We start from the raw sequence: 23,997 nt of genomic DNA, 5'->3' as shown, positions 1-23,997 counted from the left end.
CATGAAATGCCACAATATATTAGAAAAATGAAAATGCTTGAGCTCTCAAGCTTAAATACAACAAAGGGGAAATACCCCTATTTATAAGGAGACAAAAAGAGGCCTTGGTGGGGCCTCCAACATAGTCGTTGGAGCCCCTCCAACGGTTACAAATGTGACCGTTGGAGGGGCCCAACGACTATATTGGGCCCCCCAAGGTTTGACCAAATAAAAAAGAAAATAATAAAAAGAAACTAAAGAAAAGAAATAACAAAAAATAAATACAACATATTCCTATTGGAATATGCACAAAATGAAAAGGACAAAAATACCCTTGTCGGGTTTTATAAGATTTACTATATATATTTGCATATATACGTGGTATATATGTAAATGTATCTCTCTCTCTCTCTCTATATATATATATATATTCATACAAATATGAGACTACATTTTAACACCCTCCCTCAAACTTATGGTGTGATGACCGCAAATTTGCCCAAAAGAAAATTAAATATGGGGGAACAAAGTGCCTTGGTGAAGAAATCTGGTAGTTGATATTCAGATGCCACATATGGAAGATCGATAACCTTCTTTAAATATTCTTTTCGAACATAATGACAGTCCATCTCTATGTGCTTTGTGCGCTCATGAAAAGTATGATTCTTGGCAATGTAAATCACACTCTTATTGTCACAGCATAACTTTGTTAGTTCTTGAATATGAACTCCCATATCTTCTAGCAGATGCCGAATCCATACTATTTCCATGGTTGTAGATTCCATGACTCTATACTCAACTTCGGTGGAGGACAAAGAGACCTTTTGTTGCTTCTTGCACCTCCAAGAGACCAACGATTCACCTAAGAAAACACAGAAACCAGTGGTGGAGTGACGATTATTGGGGTCACCTCCTCAATCAGAATCAGTATAGGCAATTAACTTTAATTTAGAAGATGAAGACAAAAATACTCCCTTATTTGCAGTTCCCTTTAAATATTTGATGATGCGAAGAACGCCACTCATGTAAACCGTTGTGGGAGCATGTTGGAACTGACTGGCAATATGAATCATGTGTGACAAATCAGGTCGTGTGATGCTAAGATACATCAACGAGCCTACCAATTGTCTATAAGGAGTAGGATCGGTCAGAGGAATCCCGTCATCGATCTTCATTTTCGAGCCCACTATTTTAAGAGTTTCACAAATTTTGTCATCTGAGATTCCTGACCTATCAATAATCTCACACGCAAGTTTAGTTTGAGATAGAAAATAACCATGTTAGGAGTAAGCAATCTCAATTCGCAATAAATATGTTAGAAATCCTAAATCTGACATTTCAAATTTCGAAGTCAAGACGAATTTAATGTTCTTGACTCCTTTGGCATCATCACATGTTATTAACATATCATCAACATATAATAATAATATGACAATACCTGCATCAAATTTTCTGGTAAATAAGGCAGTATCTGTGTAACATGAAGAAGAATCATGTTCTAACATTACATTGTTAAATCTGTCATACTAGGCTTTGGGAGCCCGTTTTAACCCAAAAAGAGCTTTTCGAAGACGAAGAACTTTATCTTTAGAAATTTTCATACCTGGTGGAGCATCCATATAAATTTCTTCATTAAGGTCACCATTTAAAAAAACATTTTTAACATTCATTTGAAAAATATTTCATTTTTTAATAGACGCAATAGCGATAAGACATCTGATTGTAACCATCCGTGCTACAAGTACAAATGTCTCTTCATAATCAATTTCATATTCTTGACTATACCCTTTCGCGACTAAGCGAGCTTTGTACCTCTCTAGAGATCCATCGCTCTTAGTCTTAACTTTAAACACCCAACGACAACCTATAGTTTTCTTTCCAGAAGGTAGAGTTTGAAATTCCCATGTGTTAGCTTTCCTAAGGGCTTTGAGTTCATTTTTCATAGCTTCTTGTCATTTGACACAGTTTTTGGCTTCTCCAAAATTTCTTGGTTCAAAATAATAATGAATGGTATTAAGACAAACTCTATATTTAGGTGAAAAAGAGTCAAAAGTGACAAATCTTGTTGGAGGCTTCCTATTTCTTTCAGATCGTCTGGTGTCATGTGTGGGAATAAAATTACTATATTGCTCAATTGCACTTTTGAAAGTATTTCTATCTCTACGCGAATAGGTTATTAGGTCATTTGTTGTTCTGTCTTCTTGAGTACTTGATGAGTTGAAGTTATTAATATCTGCTTCATTGTCATTATCATGATTTGATAATATTTCATCATCACTAGACATATCATCATTACTAGATAATAGGTCAAATAAGAAAAAATAGTCGACATTTTCGTGACGAGAATCATTCTTTTCAAAACCACTCTCGTTTTCTAAAAACGTCACATTTCTTGAAACATATAACTTATCATTTTTAAAATCGTAACAACAAAAACCTTTTTGAGTCTCAAAATATCCAAGGCACAGGGAATAGCTTTAGGTGAAAGTTTATCATTCTTATCTGTAAGAACAAAACATTTGCAACAAAAAATTCACAATCTTTTATAATATGGTTCCCTTTTATATAGGGTTTCAAAAGGAGATTTTTTACCCAAATTTCTAGATGGTAAACGATTGATAAGATAAACAGATGCAAGAGCCGCTTCGGCCCAAAAGTTTTTGGAATATTTTAAGCTATAAGAAGAGTTCGAGTAGTTTCAATGATATATATGCCTATGTTTCCTTTCGGCCAACCCATTTTGTTGAGAGGTTTTAGGACATTACTTTTGATGAACAATACCACTATCTTCAAGATACTTCTTGAATTCATTTGAGAGATACTCTCCTCCAGAATCAATTCTAAATATTTTTAATTCGCTATTAAATTGATTTTTGATCATTACATGGTATGATTTAAAGCATGAAAAAACTTCATGCTTATGTCTAAGAAATATATCCAAGAGTACCTAGAAAAATCATTTACAAAAATCACATAATAGGCAAACCCTCTTTTTGAAACAACAGGTGCCGGTCCTCAAACATCCGAATGAACAATTTTGAAAGGTTTAGAAGTAAACATGGATCTTTGTTCAAAGGGAATACTTATCATTTTTCCAACAATGCAATCATTACAAGAGAAGGTATCTTTACAATTTTTTTAGCAAAATGTAAATAAGATAACTTGGTGATATTGGGATGACCAAGTCTTTTGTGCCAAACATTTATATCTTTATGTTGGGCAACATTACAAAAATAAGTTCAAGGAACTTTAAGAGAATCCATATAATATAAGTCTGCCTTCCTAGAGCCTTCCCCAATCAATTTTCCGGACCGACGATCTTGTATTAAACATTTATCAGAAGAGAATTTAGTATCACATCCATGGTCCGAGAGTTGGGAAAGGGAGAGAAGGTTCAAGTTTAATTTTGGTATAAATCTAATTTTAGGAATGGAAAAGTTTTGAGTTTCAAAATTCCCAACTCCTTTAATTTCAAGAGAAGTCCCATCGACGGTAGAAACAAAAGATGAAGAACTATTTTTTGAATATTCGGAAAGAGAATACATGTTCGGGGACATATAAAAAGACGCACTCGAATCCAAAAGCCAAGAAGTTTTACCTGGAGGAGAGACGGAAGACACAACGGCTTCCGAGATGACTCCCTTGAGAAGAGGTTGAAGAGCCTTCACAATTTGGTTTAGAGAAAGAGCTCCACTTGAAGAGGTCTCCTCCTTTTGCGGTTGAGAAGTGGTGTCCTGTAAAAGTATCTTCAATAAGATACTATAATCAAGACCCAATGTTCTTGATGAAAGACAAGTGCACCTATGCACAATAAGAACACAAAGAACACTTGTGCAAAAAAAGCACAAATCAATCAATCTCACAAATGCACTAAAAATGAATAAAAGCTTTATTGAATGCTTGGGCTTTGACCCAAAGCCATATCAATTACAAGAGGAGAACCCCTATTTATATACATCATAGAGAGCCTTGGAGGGGCTCCACTTATAGACGTTGGAACCCCTCCAAGACCGTTGGAAAGGCCCAATTTCTATAAGAGTGGGCCCTCCATGATAGTTGACTTGGTCAAAAAGAAAAGAAAAAGAGAAAAAAAGGAAAAACAAAAATTACAAGCATATTCGTAAGGTGAATATGCGCAAGAAAGGTGAAATGACTTAACTACCCCTACGACTAACATTAAAATATATATATATATATATATATATGAAATTACAAGATTTGATACATAATTTAACACCCCCCCTCAAACTTAGGGCAAGATGACCGAAAGTTTGCTAAGGAGAAAGTTGAATCGCGGAGCGCACAAAGCTTTGGTGAAGAAATATACCAATTGATATTCTGAAGTAACATATGGAAGATCTATGACTCCTTTTAGATAGGATTCTCGAACATAGTGACAGTCCATCTCAATGTGCTTAGTCTGCTCATGGAATGTATGATTTTTGGCAATATAAATTGCACTCTTGTTATCACAGCAAAGCTTAGTGGGCCCTTCTATTGTGATCCCCATGTCTTCTAGCAGCTGATGAATCCGTACGATTTTCATGGTAGTAGTTGCCAGGACCCGATATTTAGCTTCAGTTGACGATAGAGATACTTTTTGCTTCTTATATGTCCATGAAATCAATGAATCTCCTAAGAACACACAAAAACTAGTGGTGGAGTGACGGTTATTTGGGTCACCTCTCCAGTCAGAGTCAGTATAAGCAATTAACTTTAATTCAGAAGAAGAGGATAAGAATACTCCCTTATTTAATGTACCCTTTATGTATCTTACGACCTACAGAATTGCACTCATGTGAACCGATGTTGGTGCATGTTGAAACTGACTTGCAGTATGAACTGCATGAGAAATATCTGGTCTAGTAATACTCAGATACTTCAATGATCCCACAAGTTGCCTGTAAGGGGTGAGATCAGAGAGAGGAATACCATCATCAATCTTCATTTTGGCTCCCACTATAGTAGGAGTTTCGCAAACCTTATCATCCGTAATACCTGACATGTCAATAATCTCAGAGGCAAACTTAGTTTGAGACAAAAAATACCCTTTATGAGAGTATGCTACTTCAATACCCAAAAAATAAATTAGGAATCCCAAATCAGACATTTCAAATTTATCTTTCAAAATTGATTTTATGCTTTTAACCCCTTTAGAACCACTTCCGGTTATAAGCATATCATCCATATATAAAAGCAAAATTACAATCCCTGCATTGTTTTTTCTAACAAATAAGGCAGTGTCAGTGAAACAAGATGAATAACCATTTTCTAACATTACGGAGTTAAATCTATCATACCAAGTCTTGGGGGCTTGTTTTAAACCATAAAGTGCTTTGCGAAGGCGAAACACTTTCTCTTTGAGAGTCTTCATTCCTGGTGGAGCATCCATATATACTTCTTCGTTTAGATCACTATTTAGGAAGATGCTTTTAACATTCATTTGATAGATGTTCCATTTGTTGATTGAGGCAACGATGATGAGACATCGGATAGTGACCATACGGGTCACAGGGGCAAAAATTTCTTCTTAGTCAATCCCATATTCTTGACTATATCCCTTTGCTACTAATCGAGCCTTATATCTCTCAAGAGATCCATCGCTCTTAGTTTTTACCTTAAATACCCATCTACATCCTATTACTTTCTTACCCTTAGGGAGATATTGGAACTCCCACGTTTTGGTTCTTCTTAGAGCACCAAGTTCATTCTCCATAGCTTTTACCAATTCAGAACATTTTCGTGCTTCTTCAAAATTTCTAGGTTCTACGTAAGAATGAATGGCACTAAGACTGAGATAAACCTAGAGAGAGCTTTCCTAGGTCTTTCGTTTTTTCGCAGGTTCTCCTCTCTTGGAGAGACAGTCCTACTGGTGTCATCATATCTTTCAAGAGCACTTCTGAAGGTGTTTTTATCTCTATGAACATAGGTGATGGGATCTCTAGATGTTCCTTCATCGAAATGTTGATGAGGAGGAGAGAGCAGATGGGTGATAGTTTCCTCGATTTCATTATTTCTTGAGTCATTTTGAGTTGACTCCTCATCACTTGTATCATCATCTTTAGCTAACAATTCAAATAGAAAGGAATAATCAACATTCTCATTATGAGTTTTAAAACTTTCGAAACCACTAAGATTTTTTAAAAAACTCACATTTCTGGATACTTATAATTTGTCATTTCTAACATCATAACACCTAAAACCCTTTTGGATTTCTGAATAACCAAGAAAGGCACAAGGAATGGCCTTTGGAGAAAGCTTATCATTTTTATCTGTAAGAACAAAACATTTACAACAAAAAACCCTTAACCTGCTATAGTCAGGTTCCTTCTCGTATAATTTTTCAAAAGGGAAAACTTTGTTCAAATTCTTTGATGGAAGTCTATTTATGAGATAGACCGAAGTAAGGGTTGCCTCAGCCGAGAGGTTTTTTTGAATGTTTTGTTAAATAAGCAAAGTTCAAGTTGTTTCAATAATGTACCTATGCTTTCGTTCGGCTAATCTGTTTTGTTGAGTTTTTGGGCAATATTTTTGATGGAGAATACCACAACTTTCAAGATAACTATTGAAATCATTTGAGAGGTATTCTCCTTCAGAGTCGGATCTAAGAATTTTTAAGTTTCCATTGAATTGATTTAAAATCATCATATGAAAAGTTTTAAAAGTCGAAAAAACTTCATGTTTATGTTTGAGAAAATATATCCAACAATACCTATTCTAATCATCAACAAAAATCACATAATATGAGAATCCTCCTTTGGATATCACAGGAGCCGGACCCCATACGTCAGAATGAACGATTTCAAAAGGTTTTGTTATAAACATAGATCTTTGATAAAAGGGTGAACTTTTCATTTTCCCAAGAATACATTCATTACATACAAAATCTCCTTTACAAAGGTGTTTAATAAAAGGTAAATATGAAATTTTAACAATGTTGGGATGTCCAAGTCTCTTATGCCATACATGAATATCCTTATTTTGGACAACATTACAAAATTGATTCTTGGGAACTTGAAGAGAGTCAACATAATAGAGATCTCCTCTCCTAGAGCCTTCCCTAATCAGCCTCCTGGACCGGCGATCCTGTATCCAACATTTATCAAAAAAGAATTTTATATCGCAACCATGGTCCGAGAGTTGAGAAACTGAAAGCAAATTCAAATTTAGTTTTGGTATGAATCTAATTTTTGGAATAAAAAAATATTGTTTTTCAAAATTGCCTATTCCTTTAATTTCAAGGGATGTTCCATCCGCCGTTGAGACAAAAGATTGAAAAGAGTTTTTAGAATATTCGGAAAGAGAACAAGCACTTGGGGTCATATTAAATGATGCACCAGAATCTAAAAGTTAAGATATCTTATCGGGGGGTGAAGAGGTTGTCATAGCGGCTCCGGAAGTTCCTTCCTTGAGAAGATGTTGAAGTGCTTCCATAATTTGTTGTAAAGAAAGAGACCCATTGAAAGAGGATGGTCGTTCTTCCGGTTGAGATGTGGTAGCCATTACAAGCAATTTCTTCCATTTTGGGCAAATAGGTTTGATATGCCCCGGTTCTTTACAAAAATGACAAGTTAGTTTGCTATAGTCTTTTTTTCCATTTTGCCAATTTCCTCTTTGATTTTGATTCTTGAAGTGAGGACGTTTGTAAGTCCTCACATTGTTACCCGGTCTTGAAACGACATTCACTCCTTCACTTTTTTCTTGAATAGAAGAGGTAGCAAGGATGCTAGGTTTGCTCTTACTAATACCCATACGGGTTTCTTCCCCACTCAATTTAGTAATAACATCTTCAATGAAAGAAGAAAGAAGAAAGAAGAAAGAAGAAAGAAGAAAGAAGAAAGAACCAAATTTGTTCAAATTCGAGTCTAAGGCCATTTAGGAAATTAAAAAAACGATTTTCCTCAAGTTGCTTGTGTCTAAGCTCGATAACTTCACCACTCCATTTGGGTTTTAGCATAGCAAGCTCATCCCAAATGGAAGATAATTCGACAAAGTATTCTCAAATAGTCATCTCATTTTGTTGTAGGGGTAATGTCCTCTTTTGAAGGTAGTACTTGTGCGATAAATCTCTTGATGTATACATTTTTTCAAGATATAGCCAAGCTTTGGAAGTTTTTTTGAATTTGATGATGCTGGCATTGATCTTAGTTTCAACGGATGAGAAAAACCACGATAAGATCTTGAAGTTTTTCATTTTCCATTCGTCATGTTTCTTTGAATAATCTTCAAGAGCTCTTTGCCTTTCTTCTCCTTCAAGAATCTTTATATCTTCTTTTTCCATGATAGTAATTTTTGGTTCGGGTTCCGGTATCGAACCTTGAACATACCCCCAAAGCCCCTTCCCTTTAATATGGGCTTCCATATTACCGGCCTAAACATGATAGTTTGAACCATTGAGTTTAAACCCAAGCGAGAAGTGAGTCTTTTTCGCTCATTAGAGAGGATAAAAATAAAAAAAGAACACGTACCTCAATAGATTTTTAAATCTTTCTTGACAAAGAAGACTTCTAAAATATTGGCCGAAGGAAATGATCCACTCCAATCTCCAATGTCTTGAAGGCATGTTTTTTGAGGCACCCAAGAATGTGGAGAATGCACGAGCTTTCTTCTTTAAGCCAAGCTCTAATACCATGTAAAAGTATCTTCAACAAGATACTATAATCAAGACCCAATATTCCTGGTGAAAGACAAGTGCACCTATGCACAATAAGAACACAAAGAACACTTGTGCACAAAAAGCACAAATCAATCAATCTCACAAAAGCACTAAAAATGAATAAAAGCTTTATTGAATGCTTGGACTTTGACCCAAAGCCATACCAATTACAAGGGGAGAACCCCTATTTATATACACCATAGAGAGCCTTGGAGGGGCTCCACTTATAGACGTTGGAGCCCCTCTAACGGTCACAATTGTGACCGTTGGAAGGGCCCAACGTCTATAAGAGTGGGCCCTCCAAGATAGTTGACTTGGTAAAAAAGAAAAGAAATAAAAGAAAAAAGAGGAAAAAGGAAAAAAGGAAAAACAAAAATTACAAGCATATTTGTAAGGTGAATATGCGCAAGAAAGGTGAAATGACCAAACTACCCCTATGGGTAACATTCAAGAAATATATTATATATATATATAATTAATTAGATACATATACATATATATAATGTATGTATATGTATCACCTTATATATATAAAATATATATGAAATTACAAGATTTGATACATAATTTAACATGGCCATGGCGAACAACTTCTTCCACTTGGGGCAAACTGGTTTAATATGCCTCGGTTCTTTACAAAAATGACAAATAATTTTGCTATAATCTTTTTTTGCACTTTGTTCACCATTTCCTCCTTGATTTTGATTCTTAAAATGAGGGGGACGATAGGTCCTCAAATTGTTTCCTGGCCTAGACATCGTATTGACCCATCATTGTCTTCGAAATTGGATAGAACCACAAACACATTAGATCCTTGCTTACTTATGCCCATCCGGGTTTCTTCTCCACTTAATTTGGTGATAACATCCTTAAGAGAAGGAGTAAAAGATGACAAAAGAGAAGACCTTATTTGCTCAAATTCGGGCCTTAGCCCATTCAAAAAATTGAAGAATCGATCTTCTTCTAATTGTTTGTATCGAAGTTCAATCACCTCTCCACTTCATTTTGGTTCGAGCATAGCAAGCTCATCCCAAATGGAAGAAAGTTCGGCGAAATATTCCCTAATGGTCATTTCGCCTTGAAGAAGAGTTAGAGCCTTCTTTTGAAAATAATATTTATGGGACAAGTCCCTAGAAGTATACATTTTCTCAAGATACTCCCATGCTTGAGAAACTTTTTTGAATTTGATAATATTTGCATTGATTTTGGTCTCAATGGAAGAAAAAATCCAAGACAATATTTTGAAATTCTTCATTTCTCATTCATCATGCTTTTTTGAATATTCCTCAAGAGCTTTGGTTCTTTCCTCCCCTTCATGGATCCTAATTTCACCTTTCTCCATCAAGGTAATTTTTGGTTCCGGTTCCGGGATTGTGCCTTTCACATAACCCCAAAGACTTTTCCCTTTTATGTGAGCTTCCATGTTTCCAACCCAAACGTGATAGTTGGAGCCATTGAGTTTAAAACCAAGAGAGAAGTGAGACTATTTTTCACCCATTAGAGAGGAAAGATGAGAGAAGGAATACGTACCGCAACAAGATTTTTAGATCTTATTGTAAAGCCCTTCTAAAATAATGAAGGAAGAGACGCCTCCACTCCAATATCCAAGAAGCCAATCACACAATCTCCAATCTTTAACCAAGCTCTAATACCATGTAAAATTGTCTTCAATGAGACAATACACATACAAGCCCTAAATCCTCACAAGAGATGTGCACAAAAGGCACTCAAAGAACACTTGAACTAATATGCACAAAGGCATAAAACAACACAAACATGCACAAAGGCATGAAATGCCACAATATATTAGAAAAATGAAAATGCTTGAGCTCTCAAGCTTAAATACAACAAAGGGGAAATACCCCTATTTATAAGGAGACAAAAGGAGGCCTTGGAGGGGCCTCCAACATAGTCGTTGGAGCCCCTCCAACGGTCACAAATGTGACCGTTGGAGGGACCCAACGACTATATTGCCCCCCCCAAGGTTTGACCAAATAAAAAAGAAAATAATAAAAAGAAAAAGAAAAAGAAAATAAAGAAAAGAAATAGCAAAAAAAAAATACAACATATTCCTATTGGAATATGCGCAAAATGAAAAAGACAAAAATACCCTTGTCGGGTTTTACAAGATTTACTACATAATATATATATATATATATATATAGAGAGAGAGAGAGAGAGAGAGAGAGAGAGAGATTTGCATATATACGTGGTATATATGTAAATGTATCTATATATATATATACATTCATACAAATATGAGACTACATTTTAACATTGCTGAAGTGTTGAGTTTCTTCAATTGATTGTACTTTTTGATTGATATCACTTTTTGATTGATATCACTTTTTAAAATAGTATTATTGTCAATAGTCCCAAGGTTTTTAAAGATCTCTAGGAAGGGAGAGATGGATGAAAGCAGGCATTCTTGCAAACCTAGGAGACATTTTCTCACCATGGAAATTTCACCATTTTTCTCCAAGTGAGGGTGTTTACATGAGCAGGTTAGGAATCATTTTCTCACCGGAAAAAGACAAATCTCTACAACTATTTTTATGAAGTTTTTCAATACGACTAGTGCACAAGGGGATGCGGTACAAGAGTGAAAATGAAGTATCTGTTTTAGGTATCAGGCAACCTTTTGCTCAGATTGTAACAGCCATTTCTGCACTTTTCAGATTGTAGCCTTGAATGTTCGATGAGTACAATGATAGAAGTCACAAGGAAGTTCTTTACAACATGAAAATTTCTTCAATTCTTAGGTTTTCCCATTATTACCATTGTTATTTCTAGTTTTTTTTCCATTTATCTTTGCATCCTTAGGGTTTATTTTAGATTTTTACACTATGTTTATGAGAGATGCAAAACTTTTCGAAAATGCATATTGTTGCTTGCCTAAACATTCTACACTTGTTGACTTTAGCAGTTTAGCCACACTTAATAACTAAAATGTGTGCATGCCTATTGTAATGAAGTGCCAAATGAAAAGAGCAACGTCTCCAAGTGAAAGCACGGAAGCACGCACATACACAAGATGCCACTAAAGGGCAAAATAAACCACAAAAGTGGTCAAGCACAAAAAGAAGATAAAAAAATATATCTCACTTCATAGAATGCTTCAAAAGAAGCTTAAAGAATACATGGGGCTGAGCCCCTTATTTATACACAGCAAGGGACCCAAGGAGGGGCTCCCATAGAGTCGTTGGAGCCCCTCCAACGGTCATATTTATGACCGTTGGAGGGGTCCAACGACTCTATGTGGACCCCTCTCAAATGTAAAAAAGGAAAAAGTAAAAAATACAAAAAGGAAAAAGAAAAAAGGAAAAAGAAAGAAAAGAAAAAGCATATCAAGGATATGCGTGTATAGGTGAAATGACAGAAATACCCCTGTGGGGTTTTACAAAAATATATATATATATATTTATATATATAGATAGACACGTAGACATATATATATATCATATATATGTATATGTGTCGTAATCGATATATATAGATATATATATATAAATATACATCATATTTTAACACCTATGTCACATGGATATGGCCATTTTTATGAAGTTTCAAATTTTCTAATATGCCTAAAATATATAGGGGACATGGAATGGGAGTAAAAATGTAGTATCCGTTTGACATAGATGTGTGTGTGTTGGGGGGGGGGGGGACATAGTGTTAGAAAGTGACTTGGAATACCTTGGGTTCAATAATGAACCCATACTTATGCACGTAAAGTGCAAATATACCCATTAAAGGGAAACAACACACGCACATAATGTGCCAATACATAAAACCCATAAAAAGGGAATAATATGACTTAAAGTCATAAGTTACATATCATTGAAGAATAATGGAGAAGGGGTGAAAACCCCATTACAATGGAGTATAAGCTCCCTCAAGAATACGAAATACAAAGGGGAAATCCCCTATTTATAAGCATGAAAAGGGACCACCTTGGGGGCTCCCAAAGGGGACGTTGGAGAGCCCCCAACGGTCACATTTGTGACCGTTGGGGGCTCTCAACGTCACTTTTGGGAGGCCCCCAATGTGGTACGAAATCCAAAAATATAAAAAACAAAAAAATAAAAATAAAACAAAAATTACAATGCATATTCCAATTGGAATATGCGTAAAATGCTAATTTATAAGAATACCCTTGAGGGTATTTTAGGAAGATAAAATATATATATTTATATATATATAAATAGAGATATGTATACATATATATATATGTATACGTATCTTTATATATATATATATAAATATATATATGTACATTTAAGGATCAACATATTTTAACACCCCCCCTCAATCTTTGCGGGGAAACGAAAAGATTGAACAAAGGGCAAGACTCCAAGAGGCTCCGGCAAGGATGCAATGGAACTTGAAAAAGCCTTCCTCCTATTGTCTTCAAATTTCCCGAACTATCCAGGGTACTTCTCTTTGTCCTATCTCCAAGATCCTGTGAAATAACAACAAAGAAACAAGTAAAACAAATCTTTGTACTTTTATTCAAATGGAACATTTCTAACTAGCACAGGTTAGAAGAGATGCACATTATGCAAAAATGACACCAAAGTTTCAAAATCATATATCATGTTTAAAACAAAATGAGCGGAAGCAAATTATGCAGAAATAAATTGCAAGAATGCATAATGCATTCAAAAGGTCCAACGTTGGACAAATATAACCCCATAATGGGGAATAACAAAATGGTCCACTAAGGGACACCACAAGAAGCCTACGAAGAGGCATGATATACATAAACATTATTGAATGAGGGCCCAAAAAGGCCATAAAGAGCGTATGCATATACTTATCATGAAATGAATTAATACTCAAAGAACTCATTAATGAACATGCTTCAAACATGTAATGAAGTGCCAAACAAGAGAAACAAAGTCTCCAAGCATACTTTAGGCAAAATAAACCCAAGAGTTCACAAGGTTTTAAAATCATTTATGAAAGACATACATAATACTCATTTTGCATATAAGGGTGGCAAAAACCATAAGCACTTAATATATAGATTAAATGCTAAGAAATCAACTTGATATGCATATCAAAAATATGATTTGCTTGAAAAACACAAGTCATGAATGAAATTTTGCAAATTTCAACAATAGTTTATCCATTACACACATCTTCCTCATTAGTCCTCCAAAACCCATAAATCAAGTGTATAAGCTACTAGATCAAGAATATAAAGCCATTAAAGGCCAAAGATACACACAAAGGTGTGTAAAAGAACCTCTTGTCTACATATAATAATACTTGAAATAAGTGCATCTACGACAAGAACAAGAGAATACATGCCAACATGGACTAAAAAATATCTCTTGTCTACGTAAAAAATACACTTAAAACCAAATATGTTCAGCTACTAGAACAAGAGTAATAAGTCAACCATGGGCTAAAACATAATACATCTCTTCTCTACATATGATAGCACTTGAAATGAGTGAAATAAGCCAACCATGGGCATACATCTTAAGCGACTAGAACAAGGACACAAACGCCAACATAGGCTAAAAATCGCACACCATGGTGTGAATCAACGTGCCTTGTCTACATATAAAAACACTCAAGACAAGTGTATTCAGCTACTAGACCAAGAGAGCAAAAACCAACAAAGGGCTAAAAACACACGAAGGTGTAATAAAATTCTTGTCTACATATGATGACACTTAGATAATGGGCATAAAAGGAAAAGACTTTTGAGGCAATAAACTTGTAATGAAAATAAACCTCGAATGAAACAATATTCCTTTTAAAACATGAATACTCATAACAATAACATTTTGGAATAAATGCATGTAAAAGTATCTTCAACAAGATGATAAAATAATATTTTTTAGAACAAATGTGTGAACATACACACACCAAGAACACTTGTGAAAAAACACAAGAACACATGTGCACAATAAGCACAACATTCGGAATCACAAATGTGCAAATGCACTCATAAGATTCATAAATAAAAGGTTGGGCTAAAATCCCAAAACACCTTGATTTTAAATATACCTTAAAGCATTTAAGGTTTCAAACACCATATGTCCATCACATTTACATAGAAGCATCCATAATATCAATGGCCACAAGAGAAAAAATGAGTGACACACTCATAATTAGAGATCAAATACCAACTCATTTTAGAGTCCCAAGGTGCCCATAACTCACCTCAACAACCATCTATAATATGGAAGGTGGACAATCTAAAATGATACAACACGAGGTGCCCATAACTCACCTCGACAAATATCTCTAATATGACAATAATAAGGCCAAATAAATGATGCATTAAATAACATGTGATGGACAAATATAAATGCCACAAAAGGGCAATAAACACATAAGGAATCATTTTCCAGAAAGTTTTTACAAAGAGGACCGATTAACAAAATGAATCAAAGGTCCAATATAATCCATCAAAAAACAATTTTGCATAAACACGAATTATGCCTAATCTTTAAAAGAAGTCTTGTATCAAAAAGACCACAACATAAAGAATTCATCAAGACAATCAAGCTTTTAATCAAAGAAATCATAAGAACCGTAATGGTTCACAAAGAAGGCTTTAACACAATACTCAAGGAAAAAGTACTTGAAAATTTATAGATTTGGGATTAAATCCCATACAACAAGTTTTAAATATTCTTTGATTGAGATGAGATATGCGGAAACGTACAAAGTGCTATAAGCACTTACAATGATTTAAAAAAGGACTCAATATCTAAATTCATTATGTTTTTCACAATAAGAAATATGCATAAAGGCTCCATAATGCAAAAACGTCTACGAAGAGACAATACACATGTAAGCACACAAGGCTTTATAAAAGATGTGCACGAAAGCATTCATACAATACTTGAACAAATACACACCAAGGTGTAAACAAACATGCACTAAGGCATGTATATCATAGAAAAGAGGGAATGCATATAAGCGCAAATATTTTGAGAAGCAAATGTGCACAAAATACAAAAATACACAAAAGTGAGCAAGTATGCACTTTATAAAAAGAGCAATGCTTGAAATTCTCAAGTTTTAATTATGTAATTACATGCTTGACAAGTGCAATTGAGGACAACTAAAACTATATTATGGCCAATGTAGGCATTTCTAAAGATATTATTAAGAGATTTCGAAACCTTATGAAAAATACAAACCAACAAGTTTATAAGGATGAAAAATGAAATCATTTATACCAAAAAAGGATGCAATAGATGAACTATGCATTCTATGTGGAAAATTCCTTTCTTTTTTTTAAAACAATCTTTCCTAATGGTTTATCATAAATAATTTTTCAAAAAAAAGAAACATTGAAAAACTTTTTAGGAGTTCTTATAAGTTATCATTAACAAGAACTACTTTAGGATTCAACAAAGATTTTAGATGTGAGAGATTCTCATATAATGATTATATCAAATTTTTCAAAAAAATGCACTAACATCCATAATCAAGAGAGGAACTCAAATCAAATTAGGGTTCATATGAGAATTAAGAAATTTTAAGCAAAGATCATTATTTTAGCAAGAGATCATATATAATTTTAAAAGTTAACTTATAGGTCAATCATGAAATACTTATTTAAGAACTATAAATCTCACATAATTGAAGGTAATTTTTTAAAAACATAAATTACTATTATATGCTATGAGTAGTTCGATAAATAGACACGAATTTTATATTTGGACAACAAACGATTTCACCAAATTTAGAAGGAGATATTTTCAAAATATATGAGCACACGAAATGTGAAAAGAAATAATTCAACTATCATGACCATCAAAACGAACAAACTATATGCAAGAAACATACTTTCAAATGCATAATACTTTTTGAGAAAAGGGATACATACCTAATAACTTCAAAAGCATAATACTTTAGGAAGAGCAATGAATACTTCACCATTTCTTGAGCGACACGCTTTCCGTTGCACCAAGAGACAACCCCATCGTGACCTTGCTCTGATACCATGTTAGAAAGTGACTTGGAATACCTTGGGTTCAATAATGAACCCATACTTATGCACGTAAAGTGCAAATATACCCATTAAAGGGAAACAACACACGCACATAATGTGCCAATACATAAAACCCATAAAAAGGGAATAATATGACTTAAAGTCATAAGTTACATATCATTGAAGAATAATGGAGAAGGGGTGAAAACCCCATTACAATGGAGCATAAGCTCCCTCAAGAATACGAAATACAAAGGGGAAATCCCCTATTTATAAGCATGAAAAGGGACCACCTTGGGGGCTCCCAAAGGGGACGTTGGAGAGCCCCCAACGGTCACATTTGTGACCGTTGGGGGCTCCCAACGTCACTTTTGGGAGGCCCCCAATGTGGTACGAAATCCAAAAATATAAAAAACAAAAAAATAAAAATAAAACAAAAATTACAATGCATATTCCAATTGGAATATGCGTAAAATGCTAATTTATAAGAATACCCTTGAGGGTATTTTAGGAAGATAAAATATATATATTTATATATATATAAATAGAGATATGTATACATATATATATATATGTATACGTATCTTTATATATATATATATAAATATATATATGTACATTTAAGGATCAACATATTTTAACACATAGTTGGGTAGATATATTTTTCCATCTGCAGCTGCATAGTTCAGTGTAGGCTTGATGATCAAGTTGTATGTCTTTTTGTCAAGAAACTATCAGGCTACAGAATATGTCATTCAAGTATCTTTTTTTTTAAAAGATTATCGACCATTACAATTGAGGGTTGATTAAATCAATCATAGAATTTTCCTTTGGGAACTTTTACTAAAGCCAATTTGTGTGTTTTTCTTTCAGTGGAAAAAGGGAAAAAGAGAAAAAGTGGCTCTGGTGTTGAGGTATGTCTTAGAAATTCATGGTTTCTTTTCTATTGGTTTGTGATGTGGCAATCCAATACGTGTTGTTTGGTTTTATATCCTTGTTGCTGGTTCATGTATATCATTAGTCGTTCTCAGTCTTCATCCATCCATATGAGGTTGGCTTTGTGAGTCCTATAACCTATTCCTTCATTCCTTACTATGTAATGCCAAAACCTAAGGAGAACTCCACATTATTTATCATCCTCAATTTCGTCCTTATATGTATTTAACACAGTTTTTTGTTAATGTTCTTATGTGGACTTTGTTTGTGAAGTAAATAGTAATTTGCTAAAGGCTGAACATCTTGCCAGTTGCCATCCTCAAATAATTTATGTTTCTATTGCATTGTTGGTGAATGTCATTTCGTAGGAACCATGTTGTTTCCTTCAAAAAAATGGTGGGGCCCACAGCGCAGGTGTTTGTTTCACACATGGTGGAGAAATACCTACTTTTGTACAGAAAATTGACCATTTTCCATCATTTTTGGGTGAAAGAAACAAGCCCTTAGTGAGATTGTGATGCTCCATTGGAACTAGCTTCCACGGCAATTAGATCGTTCTTTTAGTTTTTAAATGTTGCGTTGAAGCATATTACATGTCAACATACTGTGCAGACGATTTCAATTTGGCATCGATATTCAAATTGAATTTCGAAATGCTATTCTGTCTGTTTCTCTTGTTATTTGCTCATAATTTATTGATGAAGAAGTTGCTTCTTTCTTTCTAAGCCCTGTTTAATCTATCTGTTGTTGACATCAGTATGTGATGCATGAAAGTCTGCTCGTTCTTTTATATGTAAACAGTTTTTCTTTTTCCTGAACTTTTGGTTTTCCAACTCTTTTGTTGGATAACAATGCTTGTTTTCTGATCTGTATTTTTAATAAAGTTATGTGCTATCTGAACTGCTAGGAGGACACTGAATTACCTGAAAAGCACATGAAGATTCAATTTCCTTCCACTTTGCAGAAGCAGCTGGTTGATGATTGGAAGTTTGTCACCCAGCTGGGTAAGGTAATTATCCACGGTGTCTCATTTGTTATAATATATGAATGGCTGTTGAAATGATTTTGTTGAGGGCCTGAGGCTACTCTAGGGTGTTCTATGCTCATGTTTTGTTAATTTGGCAACGTGTCATCGTGGTCTATTTTGCATTCATAATCCAACTTTGGTTTATTATTGTAGAGATTTTGCTGTATGGATGATTTGCCTTAGCTGTTGCAATTGTCAATTTGTCATGCAATTTGAAGCTTAGATGTATTTTATTATATTTTAACTTTTAGTGCCATCAGTACAACCAGCAGCCTATTTCGTTCCATGCATCTTAATAAGTCGTGTGGTCACTGGCTTTTATTAGAATCAATACCTGAGTTGGTTAAAATGGAAAGTCTTTTTTTTTGTGATCTTAATATTGAAAAATGTGTTTTCTATTGCAGCTTGTTAAACTTCCACGTGTACCAAATGTCGATGATATTTTGAAGAGCTATCTTGAGCACCGGACAAAGAAGGATGGAATGTAAGTCAGATATAGCATATTCAAAAGTGGCTACTTGATGCTCCATTATGCATATATCATGGTCCCTTTGTTGTCCAATTTTGTGCCAAACAAACAAACAAACAACAACTACGCCTTCATCCCAAAACAATTGGGGTCAGCGATATGAACCAAAAAAGAAATTCATTTTGGGTCTTCCACATGAATCCTTTTCCTCCAATCATTTCTATCCAACGCCATGTCCTCGGTGAGGTTCAAAGCATTCATATCCTTTCCTATCATCTCCATCCAAGTCTTCCTAGGCCTACCCCGACCTCTTTTAACTAATATATTTTCCCATTTCTCCAACCTTCTAACTGGAGCATCATTAGGCCTTCGCCGAATATGTCCAAACCACCGTAAACGATTCTCTCGCATCTTATTTTCAATGGGTGCAACACCTACCTTCTTACGTATCTCTTCGTTCCGAATCTTATCTTTTATTGTATTTCCACACATCCATCTAAGCATCCGCATCTCAGCTACACTCATTTTTTGAATATGATGTCTCTTGGCAGCCCAACATTCCGTACCATAAAGTAAAGCGGGTCTAATAGTTGTCCAATTTTGTGCCAATTCTATAATATAAATATGTAGTTTCCTAGGGAGATAAGTGTTACATTTTCTCCTGCACCATTATTTCTTAAATCTCTTGGCATTCTTTGTAATGAAGTAGAAAAGAAAGCAAGAAACCACTTATGGGCTTACAATACACACTATAATGTGCACAACCATGGACCACTTATGGGTCAATACAAAAATACAAGCACAATAGCCACTTAGGCTCAAGAACACCATAAAAAATATAAAGTTTATCTAGGATAAAATGCTAGAGAGAAGCAAGATACGAGAGAAGGGGGTGATCCCCTTTATATAGGCAATAGGGGCTCAATAGAGCCATTTGGAGCATCCCAACAGCTAGAAATAGAGCCATTGGGAGCTCCCAATGCCTCTATTTGGTCAATGACTAGTCAAAGTAAAAAAACAAAAATAAAAAAATAAATAGAAAAGATTAATGTGCCCCTAATGGGCAAAGCCTATTATAAATATTGAAATAACTAAAATACCCCTAATGGGTATAACCTATTACAACAATATGCAAACAATATAACATATATATACATATTTATATGTATATATATTTACATATGCATATATATAAGTATATATAGTTAAATATATATACTTATATGTACATATTAACACTCCACTCCAAACTTACGGTGTGATCATCGAAAGTTTGTCAAATAAGAAATGAAATTGGGGAGACGGAAGCGCTTTTGTGAAGAAATTTGTTAGCTAAAATTTTGATGCTACATAGGGCTGGATGATAGTCTTCTTAAGATATTCTTTATGAATATAGTGACAATTCATCTCGATATGCTTGGTGCGTTCATGAAATGTGTGATTGCCAGCTATGTAGATGGTGTTTTTGTTATTACATCACAACTTGGAAGATGAATACTTCTGCACCCCCATATCTTCTAACAATCTTCTCAACTACAAGTCTATCATTGGGATATCTGCCTCAGTAAGAATCAAAATATGCAATTAACTCGAGTGGAAAGGAAGAAAATAAGAAAAGTCTTTTAGAGGCAGATTTTTGCAAATATTGAATAATCTTCATGACATTACCTTAGTTGTCAAAGGCGCTAGGCGGAGCCTAGGCAGTGAGCCCTTAAAAAAGCTAGGCGGGACTAGGCGGACTAATCGCTACCCAAAATAAAAAAAATTAAAACACACAAAATATGTAAACAAACTGCTAAAATTAATAACAAACATGTATACAACATAAAAGCAATCAACAATAAGCAATAGACAAAACATAACATGATGTCGAACACTATAAAGCAATTATATTAATTAATCAACTCAAAAAATGAAGAATAAATAAACAATTGAATAAACAGACCATGCAACTAACAATGTGAATGAACAATATATAAAAAATAAAATCGTGTATACAAAAAATTAACAAGTCAACAATAAACATAATATAAGCAATAGACAAATAAGAAGAAAAAATGAACAATTAAATAAACAAACCATGCAATTGATGACCTGCTAAAAAAAATTAAGAATAAATGCAATATATATAATATATAATATGCTGAAATACAATATATATAATATAATTGAAATACAATATAATTAACAGGAAGAAAAAAGGGAAGAGGAAAGAAAAACAAGAAGAAAAAATGAAAAGGGAAGGAAAAAGAAAAAAAGGAAGAGTGAGAACAAGAGAGTGAGAACTGAGAGAGACGGTGCATACCTTGGTCCTCTTATTCTTCTTGCAAAAATCCGATACAGTGAGAACGAGAGAGAGAGGAGGGTGTACCTTGGTCCTCTTCTTCTTCTTCTTGCAAAAACTCGAGAGAGAGGAGAGGGAGAGAGTGTGAAAAGGGGAAATTAGGGCACCTTTTCCCCCTTTTAATTGGTCTTTTGGTCAATCCAAAAAAATGAACTAATCTAGGCTTAAGCCTATGCGCCAAGGACAACACTCATGTGCACAGTAGTAGGAGAATGTTGAAATTGCCTGAATCTATGTAGAACATGAAAAATGTCAGTTTTGGTGATAGTTAAGTAAATCAATGCCCCAATCATCTGTCGATAAGGAATGGAGTCATCTAAAGGCGTTCCATCATCAATTTTCATCTTCGCATTTATTACTTCTGGTGTGTCTACCCTCTCATCATCAATGATTTCAGATCTGTTAATGATCTTTGTAGCAAACTTGGAATAACCACGAGGAGAGTAGGCCACCTTATCCCCCAAAAAAATCTAAGAAGCCCTAGATTAGTCATTTCAAAATTTTGTTTAAGAACATTTTTAATATAAATTACTCCTTATTTGTCTCCTCCAGTAATAATCATATCATTAACATAGAGAAGTAAAATGACAATACCTACATCAGACTTCTTAACAAACAAGGCAATGTCAATATAACATGATGTATAACCAAGTTTAATCATAACAAACTAAATCATTCCTTTTTTAAGACCATTCAGTGCCTTTCTTAAGTAAAGCACTTTTCCCATAGGAACCTCGTAACCAGGTGGTGAGTCCATATAGACTTTTTCCTCCAGTTCACCACTAGGGAAGGCATTCTTGACATTCATTTGATAAATGAGTCAATTTCTAACCACAACTACTGCAGTATGGGTTCTAACTGAGGTCATGTTAACTACAAGTGCAAATGTTTCATCATAATATATGTCATATTCTTGGGAATAACCCTTGGCCACTAGCTTAGCTTTATATCTTTCTAAGAATCCATCACTTCTAGTCTTAACCTATAGTTTAAATCCCTTTAGGAAGGTCTTTTAGTTCTTAGGTTTTGGAATTTTTTAAAGCTTTTAATTCTTCATTCATAGGACTCACCCATTCAAGATAACCTTTGGCTTGATTGTATGAGAAAGGTTCAAAGTGAAAAAAGCTTAGCCAAGCAAGCTCTATACTGGGGGAAAAATGACTCATATGACACAAATCTATCTGGAGGTTTATGTATTCTATCTGACCTTCTAAGGGTACCTGGTTCTTGATTTTTTATACTAGAATATTTTCCTAGAGCACTAAGATGTCTATCATCTCCTCTTCTCCTATATTGGATTACTAGAGGTTCACTTACTACGTCAGGAAGCCATAGTTGGCAAACCCTGGGAGACGACTCAGATTGGAACCCTAATGGGTCACCGATTGAGGTTATCGATCCTAATGTCGATTATGATTTTTTTATCATCCATTTTATGATTTTAATGCACAATTCTTATATAAAGTCACTTGTTATAAAAAATCTAATATTGTTTAATGAAAAAAGTTAATACAACAACAACAACTACGCCTTCATCCCAAAACAATTGGGGTCAGCGATATGAACCAAAAAAGAAATTCATTTTGGGTCTTCCACATGAATCCTTTTCCTCCAATCATTTCTATCCAACGCCATGTCCTCGGTGAGGTTCAAAGCATTCATATCCTTTCCTATCATCTCCATCCAAGTCTTCCTAGGCCTACCCCGACCTCTTTTAACTAATATATTTTCCCATTTCTCCAACCTTCTAACTGGAGCATCATTAGGCTTTCGCCGAATATGTCCAAACCACCGTAAACGATTCTCTCGCATCTTATTTTCAATGGGTGCAACACCTACCTTCTTACGTATCTCTTCGTTCCGAATCTTATCTTTTATTGTATTTCCACACATCCATCTAAGCATCCGCATCTCAGCTACACTCATTTTTTGAATATGATGTCTCTTGGCAGCCCAACATTCCGTACCATATAGTAAAGCGGGTCTAATAGTTGTCCTATAAAACTTTCCCTTCAACCGCAATGGCATTCTACGATCGCACAGCACTCCAGTAGCACTTTTCCATTTCATCCACCCAACCTTTATCCTATGATTTACATCTCCATCAATTTCTCCATACTTTTGAATGATGGATCCCAAATATTTGAAATAATCATTCACCGGTATATCTTGCTCACCAAGCTTCACTACACTCCCATCACTACTTCGTTGCTTACTAAACCGACATTCCATATATTCAGTCTTACTCTTACTCAACTTAAAACCTCTAGCTTCCAATGTCTGTCTCCATAATTCTAACTTAGCATTAACCCCAGCTCTAGACTCATCAATCAAAACAATATCATCAGCAAACAACATACACCACGGTACATTTTCTTGAATTGATCTCGTAAGCTCATCCATCACTATCGCAAATAGGAAAGGGCTTAAAGCAGATCCTTGATGTAACCCAACCGTTATCGGAAAATTGGTTGTCACCCCTCCACAAGTGCGGACATTGGTTACTACTCCTTCATACATATCTTTAATTATACTAATGTACTTGAGAGAAACACCTTTCTTCATCATTGTCCACCAGAGAACGTCCCTAGGTACTCTATCGTATGCCTTCTCTAAATCA

The 23,997-nt window shown here is 34.7% G+C and overlaps 1 protein-coding gene across 1 annotated transcript in view; it reads left to right on the top strand.

The window, feature by feature from the left end:
- Positions 1-23,997, top strand: part of LOC149838845 (protein MRG1-like) — a 48,363-nt gene that overhangs the window by 15,903 nt on the left and 8,463 nt on the right. The window contains exons 6-8 of the mRNA XM_090006834.1: positions 17,475-17,515; positions 18,445-18,546; positions 18,969-19,048. Of these exons, the coding sequence (XP_089862960.1) occupies positions 17,475-17,515; positions 18,445-18,546; positions 18,969-19,048 (223 nt within the window). The remainder of the gene's footprint in view (positions 1-17,474; positions 17,516-18,444; positions 18,547-18,968; positions 19,049-23,997) is intronic.

Source organism: Nuphar pumila, chromosome 5 (assembly GCF_984573655.1).
Source record: "Nuphar pumila chromosome 5, dmNupPumi1.hap1.1, whole genome shotgun sequence".
In the NCBI taxonomy this organism is placed as follows: domain Eukaryota; kingdom Viridiplantae; phylum Streptophyta; class Magnoliopsida; order Nymphaeales; family Nymphaeaceae; genus Nuphar; species Nuphar pumila.
Note: the sequence above shows the minus strand (reverse complement) of the source record. Positions and strands in the feature narration are given on the sequence as shown.